The sequence below is a fragment of the Choloepus didactylus genome, chromosome 5, assembly GCF_015220235.1.
Source record: "Choloepus didactylus isolate mChoDid1 chromosome 5, mChoDid1.pri, whole genome shotgun sequence".
Taxonomy (NCBI): domain Eukaryota; kingdom Metazoa; phylum Chordata; class Mammalia; order Pilosa; family Megalonychidae; genus Choloepus; species Choloepus didactylus.
This window is the reverse complement of record NC_051311.1, coordinates 9,613,609-9,637,382: the sequence shown is the minus strand read 5'-3', so window position 1 is coordinate 9,637,382 and position 23,774 is coordinate 9,613,609. Positions and strand designations below refer to the sequence as shown.

At 40.4% G+C, this 23,774-nt stretch overlaps 1 protein-coding gene across 1 annotated transcript in view; it reads right to left on the bottom strand.

Moving 5' to 3' along the window:
• Nucleotides 1–23,774, bottom strand: part of MYO3A (myosin IIIA) — a 237,467-nt gene that overhangs the window by 87,664 nt on the left and 126,029 nt on the right. Inside the window, exons 14-16 of the mRNA XM_037837359.1 lie at nt 15,859–16,061; nt 5,589–5,687; nt 5,386–5,500 (exon numbers count right to left, since the gene is read on the bottom strand). Coding sequence (XP_037693287.1) covers nt 5,386–5,500; nt 5,589–5,687; nt 15,859–16,061 — 417 coding nt within the window. The remainder of the gene's footprint in view (nt 1–5,385; nt 5,501–5,588; nt 5,688–15,858; nt 16,062–23,774) is intronic.

The window sequence follows — 23,774 nt, the reverse complement described above, 5'->3', positions numbered from 1 at the left end:
TTTGCTTGTCATTGAGTCCAGAGTTCAGCTTTCCTCTGTCCCTATACTCCACGATGCTCTGGAAAAACCTCTGAACTTTTTAGGCAAGTAATTCTAAAAGACCCTGCCCTGGTCCAAAGAGGAATTATTTTTCTCCCTGGTTGGTCCTGGAAACAGCTTTCCAGGTCCCCTCTGGCTCTTCAGCCTCTTTCTCATGTCCCTCTCTCCACAAACAGTTAATTCACTTGGAAGCAGAGCAGTGTCATTTATTCAGAACCCAAGGAGGAACCTAAACTGGGGCTGTAAAAGCAGCCAGGTAAGGAGTCTCTCCATCAAATCAGATTTCCTTTTGGCAGTGGAAAAGGCCACATTGTAAAAGTTTACTCTAAAAGTAGGATTGTTGTGCAAGATTCATTCTTTTGATGATGATACACCCGGTTACTGGAACTATCCATTGTTTTGGGTATTATCTGGCTTGCAAGTTAAGTCTAACAAAGTTGATTATAGTAATTCTGGTTCCTCGTTTCGAAGTTAGGGGAGCCAATCACGTATATGCTGTTGGGTCTGTTGTTCTGGAGAACCCGAATGGTACACCGAGATTGCACAAAACACAATCTCTCCTTTAAAAAGTCCCTGTTAATGGAGGCAAGATCTGGTTGGTTTGTACAGGTTAGCATGAAACCCTGATACATCCCAGAGTAATCTGGGCAAAGAATAAAGAGTATTTGTAAAGCCCCCTTGAGGGCCTAGGGAAAAATGTGTAAACATTAAACTTCCCTCCCTGAGGAATTCCTGGTATTATCACAAGCACTGGGGACTACCATTGCAGTAGGCCAAGTCCTCCATCTTGGGGCATGCTCTTATGAAGACTGCTACTGCACAGCAGAAGCTAAGCCTACTTACAGTTGTGCCTAAGAGTCACCCCCAGAGAGCCTCTTTTTTTGCTCAGATGTGGCCAGTCTAAGCCCACTTGGCAGGTGAATTCACTGCCCTCCCCACTACATCACACATGACTCCCAGGGGTGTAAATCTCCCTGGCAACTTGGGACATTCTTCTTCCTGGAAATTGATATTCAGTAGGTCTGCTTAGGACACAGGTATCTTTTCAGGTGACTTTTATCTTCAGAGAATTTTGGGAGCTGATTTAAATTTATACAGGTCAAATAAAGAAGAGAAAAATCACTGGCATCACTAATAGGCAAATCAGATAAAGATGCAAATGATAACTAAAACAATAGATAAATATCATTGATGACTCTAGATGCAAAAATTCCAAATAAGTCACTGGCACATAGAAACCAGAAATTTATCTAGAGAATAACACAGTTTGACTACAGTGGGTTTATTCTAGGAATGTAAGAATATTTAAATATTAAAAATTGTATCAACATAATATGAGATATCAAATTGCTACAAGACAATATATGATTATCTCAGTAGATGCTGAAAAGATATTTAATAAAATTCTGCAGGAATTCCTACTAATAACTTTCAGCCAACAGCAATAAAAGGAATTTATTTCATAATGATATTCTATCACAAATAATAGCAACACTCTAAAACCATTTTATGTAAAATCAGAAACTAAACAGGGAGGCAAGCTATAATTGTTATTATTTAACATTGATTAAACTCTAAGTCTTAGATGATGTAAGTGCACACAAAATAATAAATGACTGATAAAATACTAGAAAAGAAGGTGCATAACTATTTTTTTGGTGATGATATTATTATCTAGAAAACTCTACCAATGGAAAAATATTCCATTTAGAATAACAACAAAACCATAACATAATTAGAAATAAATTTAAAAACAAGGCACAATCCTTTGTGGGGAAAAAAACTATAATATATTATTAGACACTCAAAATCTAAACAAATAAGAAGGCATATCAGGTTTTTGGATGAGAACACACTTGACAATGCTATCAAAATTAATATATAAATTCAATGCAATTCTAAGTAGAATTCTAACTGAGTTTTTAGAGAATTGAATAAATTCATCTTAAAGTTTGTACAGATAAACAAATGCCAAAGAAGAGCAAAGAAATGAAGAAAGTGAAGGCAGGACTTGCCTTACTCAATATAAAAAACATACTGCCAAGCCACCATAATCAAATCAACAGAGTACTATATAGAAATAGAAACACAAATTGGTGACTGGAATCAAGATATCAGAAATAGATTCCATTTTCTATAAGGTCTTCATCTATGATAATTCAAGCCAACAGGAAAGGGTATAGTATTTATTAATAGTGGCCTCACAACTGGCTCTTCATCTGGAAGAAATAAAAGAGTACCCCATCTGGCACCATATAAAAAATGAATTTCAGGTAGATTAAAGACAAATAATTTTTAAAGCTTTCAAGAAAATCTCGGAGACTACATGTGTAATCCAGGGACACTCTTTAACCAAGACTAGAAACCCAGATGTCATAAACAAAAAGATAAACTTGTTTGAATATAAAAAATTTCTTAAAAAATGTTTGTATGGAAAAAGATATGGTAAACAAAGCAAGTCAATGACAAAGCATATAGCTGGAAAAATATAACACAAATTATAGAAAAATATAATGCCTCGATATTCAATGAGTACTCACAAATTGACAGAAACTACATGAATAATTCAATAAAAATGGGCAAAGTATATAAATACACAATTAATAAAGAGTGAACATAAGCAGCTGGCAAACAAATGTGAAGATTCACAATTAGTCAGGGATATGCAAAATTGAAATGAGATATTACTTTGACCTATGAGACTGGAAAATATTTAAAAAGCCATGACACACTGCTGGCAGGGCTGAGGGACTACTCACCTATATTGCTGGTGAAATGTGGAGTGTTAAGAGTTTAGGGAAAGCAGTGTGGCAATTTCTACTTAAATGTGAAATATATGCAAGCTTTGATCCAGCAGTCCTTCTTCCGGGGATGTATCCGGCAGAAATAAAAGCAGCAGCAAATTAAGGACATACTTCAGCTTTGCTCATGGTGGCAAAGATCTGGAAACATTACTAGTAGAATGCCCAGGAAGAGCTGAAAGGCTGAACAAATTAGGGAGGTGCACAGCCTGGACATGCTAAGAGGTTTGATTTAGTGTTATACTAAGTGATTTGAAGGGATTTTCACAAGGTATGGCTGAGTGAGAAAAACAAAATACAGGAAAGTGTGTGTAACATAATCCCATTTTAATAAAATGGCGATGAATCTCTTCAGATACATGCATGTGTTCGCATGTGCACATCTATAAGTAGGGTTTTATGAGCAGGGAGACTGGGTTGTTACATCCATTAGCTGAAAGAATGGAAAGGAAGCAGAAGTGGATGGAAGAGGGTAAGAAAGGAAAAGGGAGAGCCGAACAAGAAAGAAGTTACAAAAACTGTATTGACAAGCTAATCCTGAAATTCATATTCCATATTCATATTCACATTTCAAGGGACCAAGAATAGCCAAAACAACCTTGAAAAAGAACAAAGTTGGAGGACCCACACATCCTGATTTCAAAGTTACTACAAAGTCAAAGTAATCAAGGTGGTGTGGTTCTGGCAAAAAGACAGACATGTAGACCAACAGGATAGAATTGAGAGTCCAGATATGAACCTATTGATTTTGTGGTCAGTTGGTTTTCAACAAGTGTCAAGACAATTCATGGGCTAAAGATAGTTTTTGCAACAAATGGTGTGGAACAGAGGATATCCAAATGCAAATGGATGAGGCTGACCCCATACCTCACACCACATACACAGAGGAACTCAAAATGGATCAAAGACTTGAATGTAAAAGCTGAAACTATAAAACTCTTAAAAGAAAACTTGGGCTAAATCTAGGTGACCTTGGTTTAGGCAAAAGGTTTCTTATATTGCCTTATGACACAAAAAGAACAAGTAATAAAAAATAGATAAATTGGGCACCATCAAAATGAAAAAAAAAAAAAGACTGCCTAAAGGACACCAGCTAGAAAGTGAAAAGGCAACCCACAAAATGGGATAAAATTTTTGCAAATAATATCCAATAAGGGACTTGTGTCTAGAATATATAAAGAACTCTTACAACGCAATAAAAAAACCAATAACCCAATTTAAAATGGGCAGGGAATCCAAATAAACATTCCTTTAAAGGAAATACATGAATGAACAATAAGCATATGAAAAGATGCTCAACACTATTAGCCATCAGGGACATGCAAACCAAAACCACAATGAGATACCGCTTCACACTCACTGAGAAGGCTATCATAAACAGTAACAATAACAGCAACAAAAAAGCAACAGATAATGACAAGTGTTAATGGAGATGTGGAGAAACTGGAATCTTCATACTCTGCTGATGGAAATGTAAAATGTTGTAGTCACTTTGGAAAACGGTGCAATTCCTCAAAAGATTAGAGAGTTAACACATGACTCAGAAGTTCTATTCCTTGGTATACCCAAGAGAAATGAAAACTAATGTCCAATACATTGGAGGTAATGAAGTTATTTCAGGATATTTGTTTTTCCCATTGATTTGCTTTACTTTGTTTGGAAATGTTTTTTTATTTGATAAATAAAGTATTTAAAAAAATCTAATGTCCATATAAAAACTTGTACACAAATGTTCATAGCAGCATTATTCATAATAGCCAATAGGTGGAAACAACTCAAACGTCCATCAACTGATGACTGAAGAAATAAAGTATGGTATATTCATACAATGGAATATAATTCAGTAATAAAAAGGGATGAAATACTGACACATACTACAACATGGATGAACCTTGAAAACATTATACTAAGTGAAAGAAGCCAGTCACAAAGAACCACATATTATATGAGTCCATTTATATGATATGTCCAGAATAGGTAAATCTATAGTAACAAAAAGTATATTTAACGGTTGATTAGGGCTGGGGATGGGGGAGAAATGGGAAGTGACTGCTAATTGGTATGAGGCTTCTCTTTTGAGTGTGAAAATGTTCTAACAATCATTGTGACGATGGTTGCACAACTCTGAATATACTAACAGCTATGAAATTGCACATTTAAGTAGGTAAATTGTATGAGATGTGAATTATATCTTAAAGCTCTTAATTTTAAAAAGACTACATAAAAGAGAATATGTAAAGTGATCACATCAATACATTTATATAAAATTATATATAAATATATGGGACGTTACGTGCAAGTACAATAAAAGTTTAAGAGCAAAACCAAATCCAATTATGTCTCAAAGCCACTGTTTCCTCATCTGTAAAGTAAATACAATTCTAGCTATTTCATAAGGTTGTTTCAATAATTAAACGGGATGATCCATGTAAAGCATATAACATGATGCCTGGCACATATTACTCATTTACCAAATGCTAACTCTTATGATTAGTGATGACAAAAGGATATTTCATAAAGCGGCTCAATTGTCTTTCATACTTACCTCCATTGTAAAACCTATGACTTTGAAACTTTGCTCAATCAATTCATACTGGGATTTGTAGAAACTGTTATTCATCAGATCCTGCACTGTTCTGAGGTGGTCACTTTGTAGGTACCTGAAAAAAATATAGAAGGAAGGGTAAAAGTCTAAAATTGGGGGGAAAGTGAAAGTATTCTTTCTCAAAGTACAACTTGCCTGCATACCTGGGAGGTTTATCTTCAGGCAACTTGTAATGGGCTAGTTTTTTCTTTTCAGCCAAACCAGCATAGATGTAGTAAAAAATATGAAAGTTTTTTTCTCCACTGCAAAGCAAACAGAAGGTGATAAGCAAGGCTATCTATTAGTTGTTAACGAGGCAATGTAATTATCAAGATGATGCCAACTGTGATGCCAATGTGGACTCCCTGAACCCCATCTGTGGTGTCATCGACACCGTCCACAGCACTAAATTCCAGGCACTATGCTAAGCCCATCATCGGCATCAGCTGGCCCCTGCCTGAGAGTGACCACCAGGCATTTTTCTGGGCGCTGGGGACACACTGGAGCAAAAGAGGCAGACATCCTCAACTTCTTGGGGTTTACACATCAGTGGGAGCAGACAGAAAAAAGGAATACAGATACATAATATAGAGAGTATGCCAGCTGGTGATGAGTGCTGGGTTGCCTCAGGGACCTGCCTCCTCCCCGAGGTGGCCATGGTTTCCCTACCTTACAGACAAGGAAACTGAGACTTAAAGTGCCTTCCCATCTCACCCCGGGTCACAGCGGTGGCAGCTAAACTGGATTCAAACCAGGTCTGTTGGACTCCACACCTATGTCTTTAGCCACCTTTTACTTTGCCCTGCCCGGGCTCAGCTTTCTCACCCATAGGGACGATTTCTTTCTTATAAGTTTCAACTCCCGTGGCCCTGTGGTTCCATGAGTAAGGATCATCTCCCAGTCCCAGCAGCCTGGACACTCCAAGGAAGGAAATGTGGGTCACAGCAGGGTGATCTCTGGCTCAGGGTGCTCCCCAATAGCTCTTGGAGCCTTAGTGCCACCCCCAACCCCCCCCCCCCCAAGCCTTTTGCTCTAGTGGGCTCCTGGGACAAATAGCACTTTCTACCGGACATCCGTCAAGTTCTCCTGTGAAGAGGGTGAGCTTCCTGCTCTCTGTTTCAGGATCTCCACGGACCCCTCTCAGCCCTGCTTTGCTTCCATCCTCGAGCCCGGGAGCCTCTGGGGTTTACACCTGTGTTGTGGCATTCCACTTCTCATCCTCCCCATTTTAGGGGATCCTAAAGGCTCACCTGACTTCTCAATTCATCATCAAGTTCCTGGGGTTCTGGCTCCTCTCACAGGCAGTAAATTAATTCTAACGCCTCAAACCCTGAGGCCCTGTTCTCTTCATCTCTCTTTATTTTACTCCTCTTTTAGTTAAGGCAAGACTCCCAACCCCCTTACCACAGGAGCTGGCTCAGGAGACGCTGAATTCTGGCCTGCCCTAATCTAGGGTGATCTTATTTTAATTTGCCTAATTCCATCTCTGATGACCATATCTGCAAATAAATTCACATTATAAGGTACTGGGATTAGTACTTCATCATATCTTTTTGAGGGACACAACTTAACCTACAACAATCAGTAAGCTTAGGGAGTCAATGAAATATTCTCAGAAAAGGAATAACATTATTAAACTGGTATTTTCATCTGAGCAAGGAGGCCCGAATATTTTTCCACATGAAGTATGTGGGCAGAACAAAGTGCGCTTCATGATAAGCCTGATCCTGAATAGATTATTTACTTGAAAGGTAAGAAAGGATTTAAAAACTTTCCTAGGTCTCCTCCTCCTGTATATTCTGCCATATAATATCAAATGAGTTGGAAATTATACTTTTCTCTTTTTCAAAATGTTTTATTTTTTTAGTATGCAGCAGAATCAAGGGTAATTCAAATATTCCTGACAGATGTCCCCATATATTTACTTTTCCAATGCTGCAGTAAAAGATGTTTGGAGATTCTCTGTAGCTGTGTTTCATAATCCTTTATAATCTTTAGCTTTGGCTCACATTTCTGCCCAAACCATTACAGGAGTAGTTTTTACAGAAGTTCTTCAAGGGCTCCGCCACACCTTCCATGCAGGTTTAAAATCACAGGGTCAAAGGTTTGCTATTTGTGCCCATCCGACTACTTAAGTCACTGTTTAGTCTCTCCTGAGGGTAAACAAATAAAAATCCTTGATGTGGAAGCACATGGTTCGGAGCATGACTGATGCAAATCTCTGTTCTTCCTTGTTGTATTTCAAAAGGAAGGATCATATTCTCAAAAGAGAAAAGTTACAGTGCTGTCCATTTGTATGCTTTCTGGCTTGAGACCCTCCCCTGAGTTTGGGAAGCATAATTCCATTAGGCCTTGTAAGAGGGTTCAAACGTCCAGGAAACATGAATCCTTCAAATGTCTGGGTTGGAGGTAATAAGGACCTGAGATAAAACAGCAGTAGGTGAAGAAGAAAGCAGAGGACAGGTGCTAGAGCTACTCTAAAGACCAGCTTGGTACAGCATCCCCACCATGTAGACAAAGAACAAGAAAGGAGAATCAGAGGTTTTACGTAAGTAGGGGATGGTGGGTCCATTAAGACAAGAAAAGGCCTATGGAAAAAGGAACGGTCTTGGGACAGTGTGTATTCTGCTGAATTTGACATGGAAGCAGGAGAGGATGCAGGAGAATCTAGTCATGGAAGCGTGGAAAAGTGAGGGCTCCCAGAAAAGAGGTGGCCATGGGGTCAGAGGCCAAAGTGCCACAGACACAGCACCTCCCTCGGATCAGAACCAGTCATCTCGGCACCTCCACATCTCCATCCAATGACACACTTCAATGAAGCACTAACATACATGATGATGGACTTGTAGAAACTATTATTCAACTGAAAGTTTAGTTTGGTTCTTGTTATTTCTCACCACAAAGTAATACAACTTCTCTGAGACTGGCATGGCATATAATTCCATTTGCTTTGTTCTAATGAAATCACATTGATGGCTCCATGTGTCACACCTTTAACACTAAATGACGTAGTGTACAATTTAGAGAAGTGACTCATAAACGTAGACGCACAAATGAGCAGTTTTCTGTTTAATTATCAGTTTACATTTCCAGAGAACTGTAATTTGATGAGACCTGGAGATGCCATGGAAAACAGAGCAACCTTCAGTAGATAAACAGAGTTCAAGAAACAAGAGAAGAACCCAGCGACCAAGATAGCCCCTCACCACAGCAAACTTCAAGTCAGAAGACAGAGTCCTGTAATATCACACACATGCCCAGGTGACCAGAGGGTCCCAGGGGCTCAGCAAGTTACTACAACATCCTTTGTGACTCTGTCCCCTCCCCAGTTGTGGATCCCCTATCTCTGCCTCAGAGCTTCTCTCAGCCATTTGTAGGAACAACCTTTCACGCTTGTGCACCCTGGGGATCCTACACGTCCGAGTCCTCCCACCACAGGGCAAAGCAGCTCGACCCACTGTGAAACTTCGGAATCTTTGACAAAGTGGCCAGCACAAAGGCATGGAAAGCTAATCGTGAAGATTTGCATCCTTCAGGGCCCATGGGGTATCCATGAAACGATGCATTTAGTTTTTCCTTACAGCTTCCTCTTCCTAGACTCTGTCCCCTAGATAATCCGTTCTCTTCAGTTCCCCTCCCTCGTCACCTACCTGCTCAATCTCAGCAGATGAACTCATTTCTGACTTTGCTGAGAATCTAGAAACCAATGGGTTTTCAGCCAGCTTTGTATCAAAGCAAAGAATAAGTTCTCTAGTATACTGTAAAGCTGCCTTACCACAGGAATTTTACCTTACTCAGCTTTAGCTCTCCAGTGCCTAGTATAGTTCTTGACACATAGTAAGCACTCAATAAACATGTGCCAATTGGATGAAGGAATGAATGAGTGAGTGAATGGTGAACTTTAGAGTCAGGCAGGGAGACACAGATTCAAATCCCAACTCAGTTACTTAGTAGCTTTTTGACATTAGGCAACTGTGCCAGTTTGGATGTATTATGTCCCCCCAAACGCCATGTTGTTTGATGCAATCTTGTGAGGGCAGATGTATTAGTGCTGATTAGGTTGGAATTCTTTGATTGTTTCCATGGAGATGTGACTCAATCAACTAGGCAAGAACTTTGATTGGATAATTTCCATGGAGGTGTTATCCCACCCATTCAGGATGGATCTTAATTAAATCCCTGGAGCCATATAAAGGAGCTGACAAACAGAAGGAACTCAGTGCTAGAGCAGCTGTGAGTAACATCCTGAAGATGGCTGTTGAAAGCTGGCCCTTTGGAGGACACCATTTTGAAACACAACCTGGGAGCAAGCAGATGCCAGCCACTTGCCTTCCCAGCTAACAGAGGTTTTCCAGATGCCAATGGCCATCCTTCAGTGAAGGTACCCTGTTGTTGATGCCTTATCTTGGACACTTTATGGCCTTAAGAGTGTAACTTTGCAACCAAATAAACCCCCTTTATAAAAGCCGATCCATTTCTGGTGTTTTGCAGTCTGGTAGCATTAGTAAACTGGAACAGTAACCTATTAAAATTTTCTTAGTTTCTCTTATAATAATACTTTGTTGTTATTGAAAAGAGATAAGAATGAAAAGAGATAATGGAAGTACTTAGTACAGTGCCTGACACAGAGTAATTGCTCAGTAAATCCTACTTTTGCTTCCTTCCCAGTTGATAGCTCCAGGTCTGCTCCTTTGTTTACATCTTCCATAAAGTCTAGCAAAGTGCTGGCATGTGAGAGAAAGTCAATCTATGCTGGCTGAACTGAACTGCAGTAACAGATAAAACTGCAGTGGAAACATTCATAATTCATATTTATGAGAAATATCTAGCACTGTCATCAATATGCTCATTTTCTTCTTGAAATCAAATGACCTCTTCTTAAAAAATGTCTTCTTTAAAGTCATCTCCATTTAGGAAAGGATTTTATTGAGTTACAAGTTCTATGATTGCACAGGTAATACAGAAATAAATATTCTCAGGGACTGGGGTGGGGTGAAGGGGCAACAAGAGGAGAGGACTTGTTCCTTCAAAAGGAAGGATGAGCTCATTCAACAAAATGATTATCTGGCCTGGTTCGTTCCCTCCTGTCCTTGGCCTTGCCCCATGATGCCCAAGGGTCACGTCTACAGACTGCAGCACCTGGTCTCCCTTGTTTTCTGCCTTCAATTGGGTTAGGCCAATGGGAAACACAGGAGGGAGACTGGAGGGAGGTGGGGTCACCCCACACCCCCTTTACATGTCAGGGGCTGCATTCCTGGAAGGCCACAGGTCCTGGTAGTGGCCTCTGCCCCACAGCTCCAGCTCTCCCCAGGCTCCACAGTGCTGTTCCCTCCCTTTGCTCCTTCAGGCCTACGGGGAGTAACAGTTTCTCAGTATTGTTAGTCCATGGGTATCTCACCATCTGTGCTGGTTTGGATCTATTATGTCCCCCAGAAAAGCCATGTTCTTTTAATCCAATCTTGTGGGGCCAGACCTTCTGTGAATGGGACCTCTTGATTAGGTTGTTTCCATGGGGATGTAACCCCACCCATTCAAGGTGGGTCTTAATTAGTTTACTGGAGTCCTTACACAGACCTCAGAGCTGACAAAGACCCAGATGTTTGGAGATGCTAAGCTAAGAGATGAAGCCTAGAGTTTGCCCTGGAGAAGCTAAGTGAGAACCCACAGATGCTTAAAGAGAAAGCCACTGAAATCAGAAGCTGAAAGCAATGCAACTCGGGATCAAAGGACCAGCAGACACCAGCCATGTGCCTTCCCGGCTGACAGAGGTGTTCCGGATGCCATTGGTCTTTCTTCAGTGAGGGTACCCTCTTGTTGATACCTTAGTTTGGACACCTCCAATGACCTTAGAACTGTAAATCTGCAAACCTAATAAATCCCCATTGGAAAAAAACAATCCATTTCTGGTATACTGTATTTTGGCAGCATTAGCAAACCAGATCACCACCCATTCTTGATCCTTTAATGCCCACTTGACCTCTGTAAACAGTCCTTTCAGGTAAACTCTTCATAACTTTCTCTTTCCTGCCAGGACCCTGACTGATAAGAGTACATTAAAGCTATAATTTTTTTAGAAAAAGCATCTACTAAGGTTCTCTCATATTTCTGATATTTTCATTTTCAAAGATTTCAAAAGCTACTCTGCAATTAAAAAAGTCAATTGAAATTAAGAAAAAGAAGCAAAAATGGATGCATAAAATGGAAAAATCATTTTCATGATAAATGATAAGGCAGCTAGCCTCAAATTATAATTGAGTTGTATTCCAAGCTGGTTGTTAATTTGGAATTTGGAACTTGGAATGCTTTTTCCAAATAAACAATGCTGTAAAACTAAAAGAGTGCCTTAGGCCAGCTGACAAAAAGCTTACTCAATTCACAGCATGCCTCAGTTGTGCTATTTCCTAGAATACAGCCTGCAATATCTCAATAAGAACCAGTAAGATTATTTGAATCATTGTGAAGCCAGAGCCTGTCTAACCCAGAGGCTCCTGCCCACATGACCTGGTCCCATAGGGCATAACAAGAATGATGTCCCTGTCGAGATGCAACATATCTGAAGCTTGATAATTTAGTCTCTCTGTGCTTCCTCCCCAAAGGCCTGAAGGAGAGGCTTTACACAACTATAAGAGTCAAACCAATAGTTCTGAGAAGCAGTTACTCTCCACCTCTGCACAAGAGCCCAGGTCCCTCCAAGTGGGGGTGGCCAGGGTGCTGACACGTGCATCCCCTAAGTGTGGGGCACGGAGCACATGCGGTAATCACAGCCGCCATTTACTGAACATCCTCAACGTCCCAGGAACCGTGCTGCGTGTTCTGTATCATCCCCACAGCTCTCAACATTACCACTGCGACTAACGGCTTAAACTTGTGGGGCTCTTCCTCAGTGCTGCTCCCATGCCAAACACTTTGTAGGCATTATCTGCAGCAGTAGGACGGGCCTATTCCTATTTCCGTTTTAAAGAAGATAAAACTGAGGCAGAGAGGAGCTACATAAGCTTATTTCAAATTCCACACTTAGAAAGGTGCAGAGCCAAGATCCTCCAAGGGTCTGTGAGGTTTAAATATCTCACCCAAGGGGGCCTAGATTTAAAAACATGTTCATCTGATAATCATTCCTTACATATTCTGCACTGAGGAAGCAAGGGCAAATTTCCACATTGAAGGCTAAGCTTGGCAGCTGAACTCCAGACAACTTGCATTCACATTCACTCATAAACTGAGTAGAAAATTTGATGGTAATTATGTTAAGTCATTGTGTATGAATACATAGCAAGAGCTTCTGTTTCCATGAATTTAACATATGACATGTCACTACAATAATGCAGAGTATGTTAGGCGTAAAACCAATATAGATGGGTGGTGGTGATGGTAGCACAACATTGTGAACATAATTAACAGCATAGAATTATATATTTGAGTGTGGTTAAAAGGGGAAAGTTTAGGTTGTTTATATGTTACCAGAATAAATTTTTTAAAAAAAATCCATGGAGGAGGTGGGACAGGATGGCAGGATAGGGAGATGTGGAATTTAGTTAGTCTCCTAGAGCAACTAGTAAGTAGCCAGGAATAACTAGACAATAGTCTGGAACAACTACGGCGGGGATATCTGTGACCCGTGTGGAATGGATGGAATGGCTGAGATCACAGCACAGAACTGTAAGTAAAGCTCCCCAAACTGCGGAGCTGGTGCCCCTCCCCCACTGGCATGGCAGACTGAGTTGGAAAACTTCACTGTGGGAAAAAGCAGCAGTTCTGCTGGGAGCAAGGGAATGTAACTCAACCAAGCTCCAATTGTGGTTTTAATTAATGAATCTGTACTACTGAATGCATGCTGCAAGCCCACATAAACCTGCAGCAAGCAGGAAAGGAACCCAGAGGGTTCTCCTAGAAGACAGGAGGTGGGGTTGATGGAAAAAAATATAAATAAATAAAAATAGAGGCTTTTGGAGTCCACTGAGATCAGAATACTGGAAAAGGGCTGTATCCCAAGAAAAGGGACACACAGAACTGGGCACCAACTGCTGTTCTTGCCTGGTGAACTGGAGGGCTGGGGACTGGCTCTGAAAAGGGGACTTCTTTTTTCCTTTTTTTTCCTCTCATTCTAAGTAGCTCATTAGAGAAAGCCTCAGGCATTTTCAGTTGTCAGCACTGACCCAGACAAGGGTGGAGTTAACATAGTCAGACAGTCAAAGGAACAGCTCAAGCATAGGAGATAATTACCTAAAGTGTTTATCTTCCCTGAGAAAAGGAGGGGCAGGGCCCAGCTCAAGTGGTGGCCCCCCTGCTCCAAGAACTCAGACCCCAGGGCCTGAGGGGGCGGGGACAGAAACAGCTTAAGCTTGGCTTCTGACACCCTCAGCCCCTGGGCAGGACAAGGTCCACTGAGAATTAAAGGCCCAGCACTTCCTTATGCTGGTGGGGAGATGCAAGCTGACAAGCACCACCTGCTAGGCAGGACAGGAAAAGCACAGAGTCTAGAGGCCTCACAGGAAAGCTTGACAACTTCTGGTCTCCTAAGGGAAACCTGATAACCCAGCCTCCTCCTGAGATGTGGGCCCATCTGGTCTAGGAGAATGTGATTGGGGTTATCAAGGAAACCAGATGCCTACACAGCATCAAAAAATTATGAGTCACACTAGGGAAAATGAAGATATGGCCCAAAGAACAAACTTATACTTCAAATGAGATACAGGAGTTGAAATAACTAATTAAAGATTTTCAAACTAATATGCTAAATCAATTCAAAAATTAAATCAACGAGCTGAGGGAAGATATGACAAAAGAGATGACAGATATAAAGAAGACATTGGGCAAACATAAGGAAGAACTCAAAAGTTTCAAAAAACAATTGGCAGAAGTTATGGGAATGAAAGGCACAATAGAAGAGATGAAAAACACAATGGAGACATACAACAGCAGATTTGAAAAGGCAGAAGAAAGGATTCATGAACTGGAGGACAGGACGTCTGAAATCCTACATGTAAAAGAACAGATAGGGAAAATCTTCTTGACCAAAAGGGGGAAAAGAAATGAAACAAAATAAAGTTTCAGTGGCTGAGAGATCTAAAATAGAGTCGAGAGGTCATTTTGGAGGTTATTCTTATGCATTATACAGATATCCCTTTTTAGTTTTTAGTGTATTAGAATAGCTAGAAGGAAATACCTGAAACTGTTGAACTGCAATCCAGTATCCTTGATTCTTGAAGATGATCATATAATTATATAGCTTTACAGTGTGACTGTGTGATTGTGAAAACCTTGTGGTGCACACTCCCTTTATCCAGTGGACAGATGAGTAGAAAAAAGGGGGACAAAAAGTAAATGAATAATAGGGGGGAAAAGGAGTATGAGAAGTTTTGGGTGTTCTTTTTTACTTTTACTTTAATTTTAATTTTTATTACTATTTTTATTTTTTGGGAGTAATGAAAATATTCAAAAAATTGATTGTGATGATGAATGCACAACTATATATGATGATACTGTGCACAATTGATTGTACACTTTGGATGATCATATGTTGTGTGACTGTATCTCCATAAAATTGCATAAGACAAAACAAAACAAAATCCATGGAACTATACAACACAAATAGTGTACCCTAAGTTAAACCATGGACGATAGTTAATTATAAAAATGCACTTTTATCAATTGTAACAAATGATCCACACCAATGCAAGGTGTTGGTGGTTAGTGGTACATGAGAACCCTGTGTTTTCTGCATGATTTTTCTGTAAACCCACAACTTCTCTAATAAAAAAATAATAAAACCACTAGAACACAATTCCAACCTTGTGACTATAGCTTCCTCGTAAGGACAACTAACAAAGATATTTTAGAATCAATAGGGCAGGAGAGAAACTTGGTCATCCAACTGAAAATTGCTAAAAGGAACTCACTCAAACTAACATTAAAACATTATGAATGGTACTGATGGCTTAAATCAGCCAGCCACAATAATCACCCTTACAATCAAGCCCATTCCTGAATCTTTTATTAAGCCCCTTGTATATAAACATAGGAAGAATAGAATTAATACAAAGATCTAGTTATATGTACCAGCATGTAAAAGAAAAAAAATGACCTAGTTATTTCTAATTAAATTTCACACTAATTTTGTTTCAGGGGAAAATATTCTCTTCCACTTCTGAACTCATTCTGAGTTAGCCTTTCATCATCTCTGTTATGGCCTTAGGTTTTCTATCTGGAACCACAGTTTTCCTGCTTTTTGTTTTTTATTTATCAACTCCTCTACTGGAGGTAACACTGACAGTAAGACGGTGCTGATGATTCTCTTTTATTCTACTAATAAGGGCCATGCACACACTAGGTGACTGACACAATTTTGTGGAATGAATAAGATATTTTATTATTAAAACAAGCACTGCCTTTGCTTATGTTTCCCAGAACATAGGAGATTATTTGACATAAACTTACAGAGCTTGGTGTATAACTCTGGATTTCTCCAAAAGGTATTCAGAAATCTGTGCTCCTGCTACAGCTCCAGAAGAGGTGAATTTCATTTCTAAATATTTTCCAAATCGGCTGGAATTGTCATTTATAATTGTGCAGGCATTACCAAAGGCTTCAACCAAATTGTTCACTTGTAAAATCTTCTCTTGCAGTGTTCTGTTATTAGCCTAATAGAAATAAAATGCCAAGTATATTAAAATATGTAAATATAAAAAGTAATTTTTAATATATACTTGATTCTCATTGTCATTAGTTATGGTCTGTAGAGTCAAAGTGAATACCAAGTTAGTGAATACTGAACCACTGCTCCTGGGGGAAATGTGTAGGGTTAGGTTTCTGCAAACCTCTAAAAATTGACAACATTCTGTGTATCAATCAGTACATCGATTTTGTGTGTTTCTGTTTAAAAACACATGCATCTTTTGCTTCCCCTTTAAATTTACATACAATGATTCCCTAGGAAGTTCTTTGTTTCACCAGCCTATTAGAGACTGCCCCATTTAACCCCACCTGGAAACAGTATGGTTGCCTTCAGAACATATCAGCACAACATTTAAACAAAGCCTCTGAACATAAATTTAAGCAATTTTAATCATAAATCATATTTGGGGGCAAATTGGCACTCATTAAATGAGATGTTGATTCGTTAGCATTGAACTCAGATCAACAGCACTACAGCTCTTGCCTAAATGAAGCTTTATCTAATGCATGACTGTGAGACACATCTCAGCCTTGTTGTGCTTGAGAACACTAGACAGCACTTCAGCATTGCACTTGGGAGCCATTTTAAAAGCAAACTCACCAACATAAAGTTAAAAAATGCAAAAATGTTACACTAAATATACTGTGAAAAGGACACGTTTACAGCTTGAGAGCTAAAACTAGAAGGCACATGCCAACAGCAGAGAATGTGCACTTTAGGCAACTCAATTTTTTTTGCTGCTGTGTGCATGTCATCATAAATTGACCATGAAAGCACGATGAGTATTGGTTTGGGGATTACAAATACATTTTAGCAAGTAGGAGAATTTGCAAACATGGAATCAATGAGTAATGAGGATCACATGCAAGACTCTCTGTCTCTCATGGGCAACTGTGTGGGAGTAAGCACATGAGGGCATGTTCTTGGTATCCTGAGAGATGTTACAACCTGGTCTATTTTTTCCTTCCATATGTGCATTCACCCACGCTGCTTTCTTTAAGAGATAGATGCATACCTCAGCAATATTGTGGCTTCAGTTCCAGATCACTGCAACAAAGCGAATATTGCAATAAAGCAAGTTGCACAAATTTTTTGGTTTCCCAGTGCATATCAATGTTATGTTTACACTATAATGTAATCTATTAAGCATACAATAGCACTGTCTAAAAAGCAATGTACATACCTTAATTAAAAAGTACTTTATTGCAAAATAAAATGCTAAGCATCATCTGAGCCTTCAGCAAGTCATAATTTTTTGGCTGGTGGAGGGTCTTGCCTCGATGTTGACAGCTGCTGGCCCATCAGGGTGGTGGTTGCTGAAGGCTGGGGCAATTTCTTAAAGTAAGACAGTAAAGTTTGCTGCACCAACTGGCTCTTTCTTTCACGAAAAATTTCTCTGTAGCATGTGATATAGTTTGATGGCATTTTACCCAGAGTAGAACTTCGTACAAAATTGGAGTTGATCCTCCCAAGCCCTGCTGCTGCTTTGTCAACTAAGTTTATGTAATATTATAAGTCTTTTGTCATCCTTTGAACAATGTTCACAGCACTGTCATGAGGAGTAGCTTCCATATCAAGACAACACTTTCTTTGCTCATCCATAAAAGTGACTCCTCACCCATTAAAGTTTTATCATGAGATTGCAGCAATTCAGTCACATCTCTGGGTTTCACTTCTAATTCTAGTTCTCTTGTTATTTCTACCACATCTGCACTTAATTCCTCCACTGAAGTCTTGAACCCCAAAAAGTCATCCACAAGGGTAGGAATGAACTCCTTCCAAACTCCTGTTAATGTGGATATTTAGACCTTGCCCCATGAATCATGAATGTTCTTAATGGCATCAAGAATGGTGAATTCTTTCCAGAAGGTTTTCAATTGACTTTGCCCATATCCAGCAGAGGAATCACTATCTATGGCAGTTATAGCCTTATGAAATGCATTTTGTAAATAATAAGACTTGAAAGTTGAAATGACTCCTTGATCCATGGGCTGCAGAATGGATGTGTTAGCAGGCAAGAAAACAACATTCATCTTTTTGTACAACTCCATCTGAGCTCTTGGATGAACAGGGGCCTTGTCAACGAGCAGTTGTATTTTGAAAGGTTATCTTTTTTCTGAGCAGTAGATCTCAACAGTGGGCTTAAAATATTCAGTAAACCATGTTGTAAACAGATGTGCTGTCATCCAGGCTTTGTTGTTCCAATTAAGGAGCACAGGCAGAGTAGACTTAGCATAATTCTTAAGGGATTTTTGGAATGATAATTGAGCATTGGCGTCAACTTAAAGTCACCAGCTGCATTAGCTCCTAATAAATGAGTCAACCTGTCCTTTGAATTTTTGAAGGCAGGTCTTGACTTCTCATCTCTAACTACAAAAGTCCTAGAGACAGCATCTTTTTCCAATAGAAGGCTGTTCTGTCTACATTGAAAATCTGTTATTTAGTGCAGCAACCTTCATCAATCATCTTACCTAGATCTTCTGTATAACTTGCTGTAGCTTCTACATCAGTACTTGCTACTTCACCTTATGCTTCTATGCTATGGAGATGGCTTCTTTCCTTAAACCTCATGAATCAACTTCTGCTAGCTTCAAACAATTTTTCTGTAGCTTCCTCACCCCTTTCAGCCTTCATGGAATTGGAGAGTTAGGGCCTTGCTCTGGATTAGGCTTTGGCTTAAGGAAATGTTGTGGCTGGTTTCATCTTCTATCTAGACCACTAAAACTTTCTCTGTTTCAGCAACAAGGCTGTTTTGCTTTCTTATCATTCATGTGCTCACTGGAGTAACACTTTTAATTTCCTTCATGAACTTTTCCTTTGCATTCACAACTTGGCTAATGGTTTGGTGCAAGAGGCCTAGCTTTCAGCCTACTTGGCTTTCAACATGCTTTCCTCACTAAGCTTAATCATTTCTAGCTTTTGATTTAAAGCGAGATACATTCAACTCTTCCTTTCACTTGAGCACTTAGAGGCCAATGTAGGGTTATTAATTGGCCTAATTTTAATATTGTTGTGTCTCAGGAAATAGGGAAGCCAGGGGAGAGGGAGAGAGATGGGACAGCGGCCAGTGGGTAGAGCAGTCAGAACACACACGATATTTATTAAGTTTGCCATCTTATATGGGCATGGTTTGTGGTGTCCCGAAATAATTACAATAGTAACATCAAAGATCACAGAGCACAGATCACCATAACAGATAAAATAATAATGAAAAAGTTTGAAATATTGCAGGATTACCAAAATGTGACACAGAGACACGAAGTGAGCACATGCTGTTGAAAAAATGGTGCCGACAGACTTGTTCGATGCAGGATTGCCACAAACCTTGAATTTGCAAAAAACTCAATGTCTGCAAAATGCAATAGAGTGAAGTGCAGTAAAATGAGGTCTGCCTGTACGCTATACTTTCTCCATTCAAACACAGTCCTCTTCAGTACCTGATTTATAAACACGCCACTTATGAACAGTCTACACATCTCTGATTTTGTTATTCCTCCTCTTTTCAGCTGGGCCCCATCCAAATGCTCCCCTCAACCAGAGCTACTTCCCTGGAAAATGCTGAGCCTATAACTAAGAGAGTAAAGATAACTTGTGAGTTCTGAATCAGAGTAAAGGGGATAACTACGTAAATGGGCAGAGCTTGGAAGTGTGGCTTGGGAAGTGGAACCTCAGTCAAGTCAGAGGCTTATGCGGCTGTCCTTGTATTTTTTCCTACCTCTCTCATTCTCTTCCCCTCAAGCAAATGTTATGTTTTTGTTCTTTTTCTTTACCACTTTATTGAAATTCCACAGATATAAATGTATGTGGCTTAACAACCAGTCTCTTTTAGAGAGGCAACCCTTCTTAGAGGTTCAGGGGGCTGTGTCCCATTCACATCTTGGCAGAATGAGCTCAAGCAGAATATTTTCCGTGGGATCCCTAGCTGAGATCAGCTGTGTTAAGGCTATTTTATGAGTAAGGGAGAGCAGTAGGTGTTTCTGGAACATGGGCTGTAATGGAGCTTGGGGAGGCTGGTATGGAGATTCACAGTGAAGTTTGGAGGCAGTTTCAGGCCTGTGGGTCCCTTCTAAGGAGTAAAAAGGGGGTCAGAGAACAGAGTAGAGAGAACTGGCATAAATCTTGGCTCTTCCAAAATGTTGCTTTGGGCTGGCCTTGCACCCATGAAAAAGGTGAGGCAACATCTTCATCCATCTATGTTAAATATCAGCATTCTGTAAGGTAAGGTTTGGAGGACAGCTTATTTCAAAGGTAAGTGCTACCCACTGGTTATGGTTTGCTAATGCTGCCCTTTTGCAAAACACCAGAAATGTTTTTATAAATGGCTTTTATAAAGGCGGTTTATTTGGTTACAAAGTTACAGTCTTAAGGCCATAAAATTTCCAAGGTAATGCATCAACAATGTGGTACCTTCACTGGAGAATGGCCAATGGCATCCAGAAAACCTCTGTTAGCTGGTGTCTGCTCCAAGTTCTGGTTTCAAAATGGCTTTCTCCCAGGACATTCCTCTCTAAGCCACAACTCCTCTTCAAAACATCACTCTCCGTTGCTCTTGTGTCATTTATACTCTCTTAGCTTCTCCGTAGCAAGAGTCTGCTTTCAACAGCCGTCTTCAAACTGTCTCTCATCTGTAGCTCCTCTCTCAGCAACTGTGCATTCTTCAAAGTGTCCCTCTTGGCTATAGCAAGCTCGCTCCTTCCATCTGAGCTTACATAGCGCTCTAGTAAACTAATCAAGGTCCATGCTGAATGGGTGGGGCCACGCCTCCATGGAAATTATCTAATCAGAGTTATCACCTACAGTTGGGTGGGTCGTATCTCCATGGAAACACTCAATCAAAGAATTACAATCTAATCAACACTAATACATCTGCCCACACAAGACTGCATCAAAGTTAATGGCATTTTGGGGGACATAATACATCCAAACCAGCTCATTCCACCCCCTGGAACCCAAAATGACATGATCTTTCCACATACAAAATACATTCATCCCATCACAATATCACAAAAACTTAAATCATTTCAGTAGCAATAGTTAACTATAAGATCCCATTAAATCAGTTACAGGCATGGTTTGTCCTAAGGCATAATTGCTCTCTAGTTATGGACGTGCGCAACTTAGAACAAGTTATGTACTCCCAATATACAAAGGAGGCACAGTCATAGAGTAAACATTCCCATGGCCATAAGGAGAAACTGAAAGAAAAGCAGGGTTTCAGGGACCAAACAATTCCTAAAACCCGCAGGGCAAACTCCATTAGATTTGAAAATCTGAGAGTTATTTAGAGAATGACATTTTATCCTTGGGGCTTGAGAGAGTGGGAGTCTAATCCTTCCTAAGGGCCTCTGCAGCAGCCCTTCTCTCTCCAAACGCTGGGGTGAGTGCTCCAACATATCCACTCACTGGGGAGACCACCTTCTTGGCTCCACCCTCCTCAAACATCAGGGCAGTACCCGGATTCCCTTCCATCTCCAGGGCACACGCTCAACCCCTTCAGAACAGTGGGATGGCGGCCAGGCCCTCCCAAATCCCCTGGGAATATGTTCCACCCTCTCTGGGGCCTGGGGTGAGAGCACTCTTCCTGAACATTGAGGTGGAAGGTCCACCCTTGACCTCTGGGGCAAACTCACCCTTTCTGTGCGTATGGGCCACTCCACTCTCCCAGCCCGAGACCTCTTGACTCCAGACCTCAACCTCGATGGCTCCGTCTCTGAAGAAGTTTTTCCCTTAATTTGTTCTTTGTCTGTCCCTTCAGTCCAGACCAGCAGCAGCTCTGTCTATAAAGATCTCGCAAAAATTCTGTTGGCTTCGCATGAAGCACACAGGGGTCAAAGCCGCCAGACAACAGGACTTTCCACAAATCCTTTCTGGATAACTCCATCTCCAATCCTGGCTTGTACTGAAATTGCTGTTGGGTTCCATGCTTGGTTAAATCCACACATTGGGCTGTAGCCTCTGGAGTTCCACCCCCTGGAAGCCCGGAATTTTCCAAACCATCAGTTTCTGGTTTCTTTGAACCCAAGAGTTCAGTTCTAAGTTTATCTCTCTCTGCTCGCATTTTACTATAAGCTGCAAGGAGAAGCCATGCTATATCCACAACTTTTAGTTTCAGATCTTTTCAGGCAAGTATCCCAGCTTGTCGCTCTCAAATTCTTCCTTCCATCCAACACCAGGACTCAATTTTGACAAATTCTCTGCCATTTTAAAACAATGATCACCTTTTTTTCCAGTTTGCAACAACACATTCATCATTTCTGCTCAAGGCCTCATCAAAAGTATCTTTAGAATCCATATTTCCACAAACAGTCTCTTCAAAGCAGTTTAGGCCTTTTCTATCAAGCTCCTCACAATTCTTCCAGAATCTTTCCCTTATCCATTTAAAAAGCTGTTCCAACATGATTGGTATTTGCAAACTCAGCAGCACTCCACTTCTCTGGTACCAAAATCTGTTCTGGTTTGCTAATGCTGCCAGAATACAAAACACCAGAGATAGATTGGGTTTCATAAAATGGGGTTTATTTGGTTACACATTTAGTCTTAAGGCCATAAAGCGTCCAAGGTAACACATGAGCAATCGGGTACCTTCACTGGAGGATGGCCAATGGCGTCTGGAAAGCCTCTGTTAGCTGGGAAGGCACAAGGCTGGCATCTGCTGAAGAGTTCTGGTTTCAAAATGGCTTTCTCCCAGGACATTCCTCCCTAGGCTTCAGCTCCTCAAAAATGTCACTTTTAGTTGCTCTTGAGGTGTTTGTCCTCTCTTAGCTTCTCTGGAACAAAAGTCTGCTTTCAAAGGCCATCTCCAAAATGTCTCTGTAAGCTGCAACTCCTCTCTCAGCTCCTGTGCATTCTTCAAAGTGTTTCTCTTGGCTGTAGCAAGCTCATTCCTTCCATCTGAGCTTATACAGTGCTCCAGTAAAGTAATCAAGGCCCATGCTGAATGGGCAGGGCCATGCCTCCATGGAAATTATCTAATTAGAGTTATCATCTACAGTGGGATGGGTCGCATCTCCATGGAAACACTCAATCAAAGAACTACAATCTAATCAACACTAATACGTCTGCCCACACAAGATTGCATCAAAGATAATGGCGTTTTGAGGGACATAATACATCCAAACCAGCACACCGCCAAATATCTATTTCTGTATCTGGTAAATATTTATGAACTCCTGGGACCCACATTCCAAAACAATCAAGGAGATAAGTAAAACACTAGACAAGACCTGATAAGGGTAGGATGTTGAGATCACATATATATATGTAATTTCTCCAATTAACATTAAATCACATTTTCAGGTCTAGAGCAAGATAAGGAGATTGGATAAACAAGTTTGCTAACATTTAGAAAACAACATTCACACACAGTTAATCCATTCTTGATGAGAACCTCTCTACTGGCCCACAGATCAAGAAAGAATATCAAAGGCCCTTGCAGAGGGCCCTTGAGTAAATTATTCATCTGCTCAATTCTTCTATGCCAGGAGAGTATGCCATGTCTTCCTCTCAAAAAACTTGCATCTTATTTCACTGCCCTTAAACCCTTTGAGAATGATACTTATCCTAGAAGTAAGGAGAGGGGTGCTGATTGGCAAGGAGCTGGGGAAGGGATCTGCCTGAGAGCCCTAAGTAGTTCTACCTTCTCAGTCTCTACTGCTCTTCCAGTTCTGAGCGGCCACAG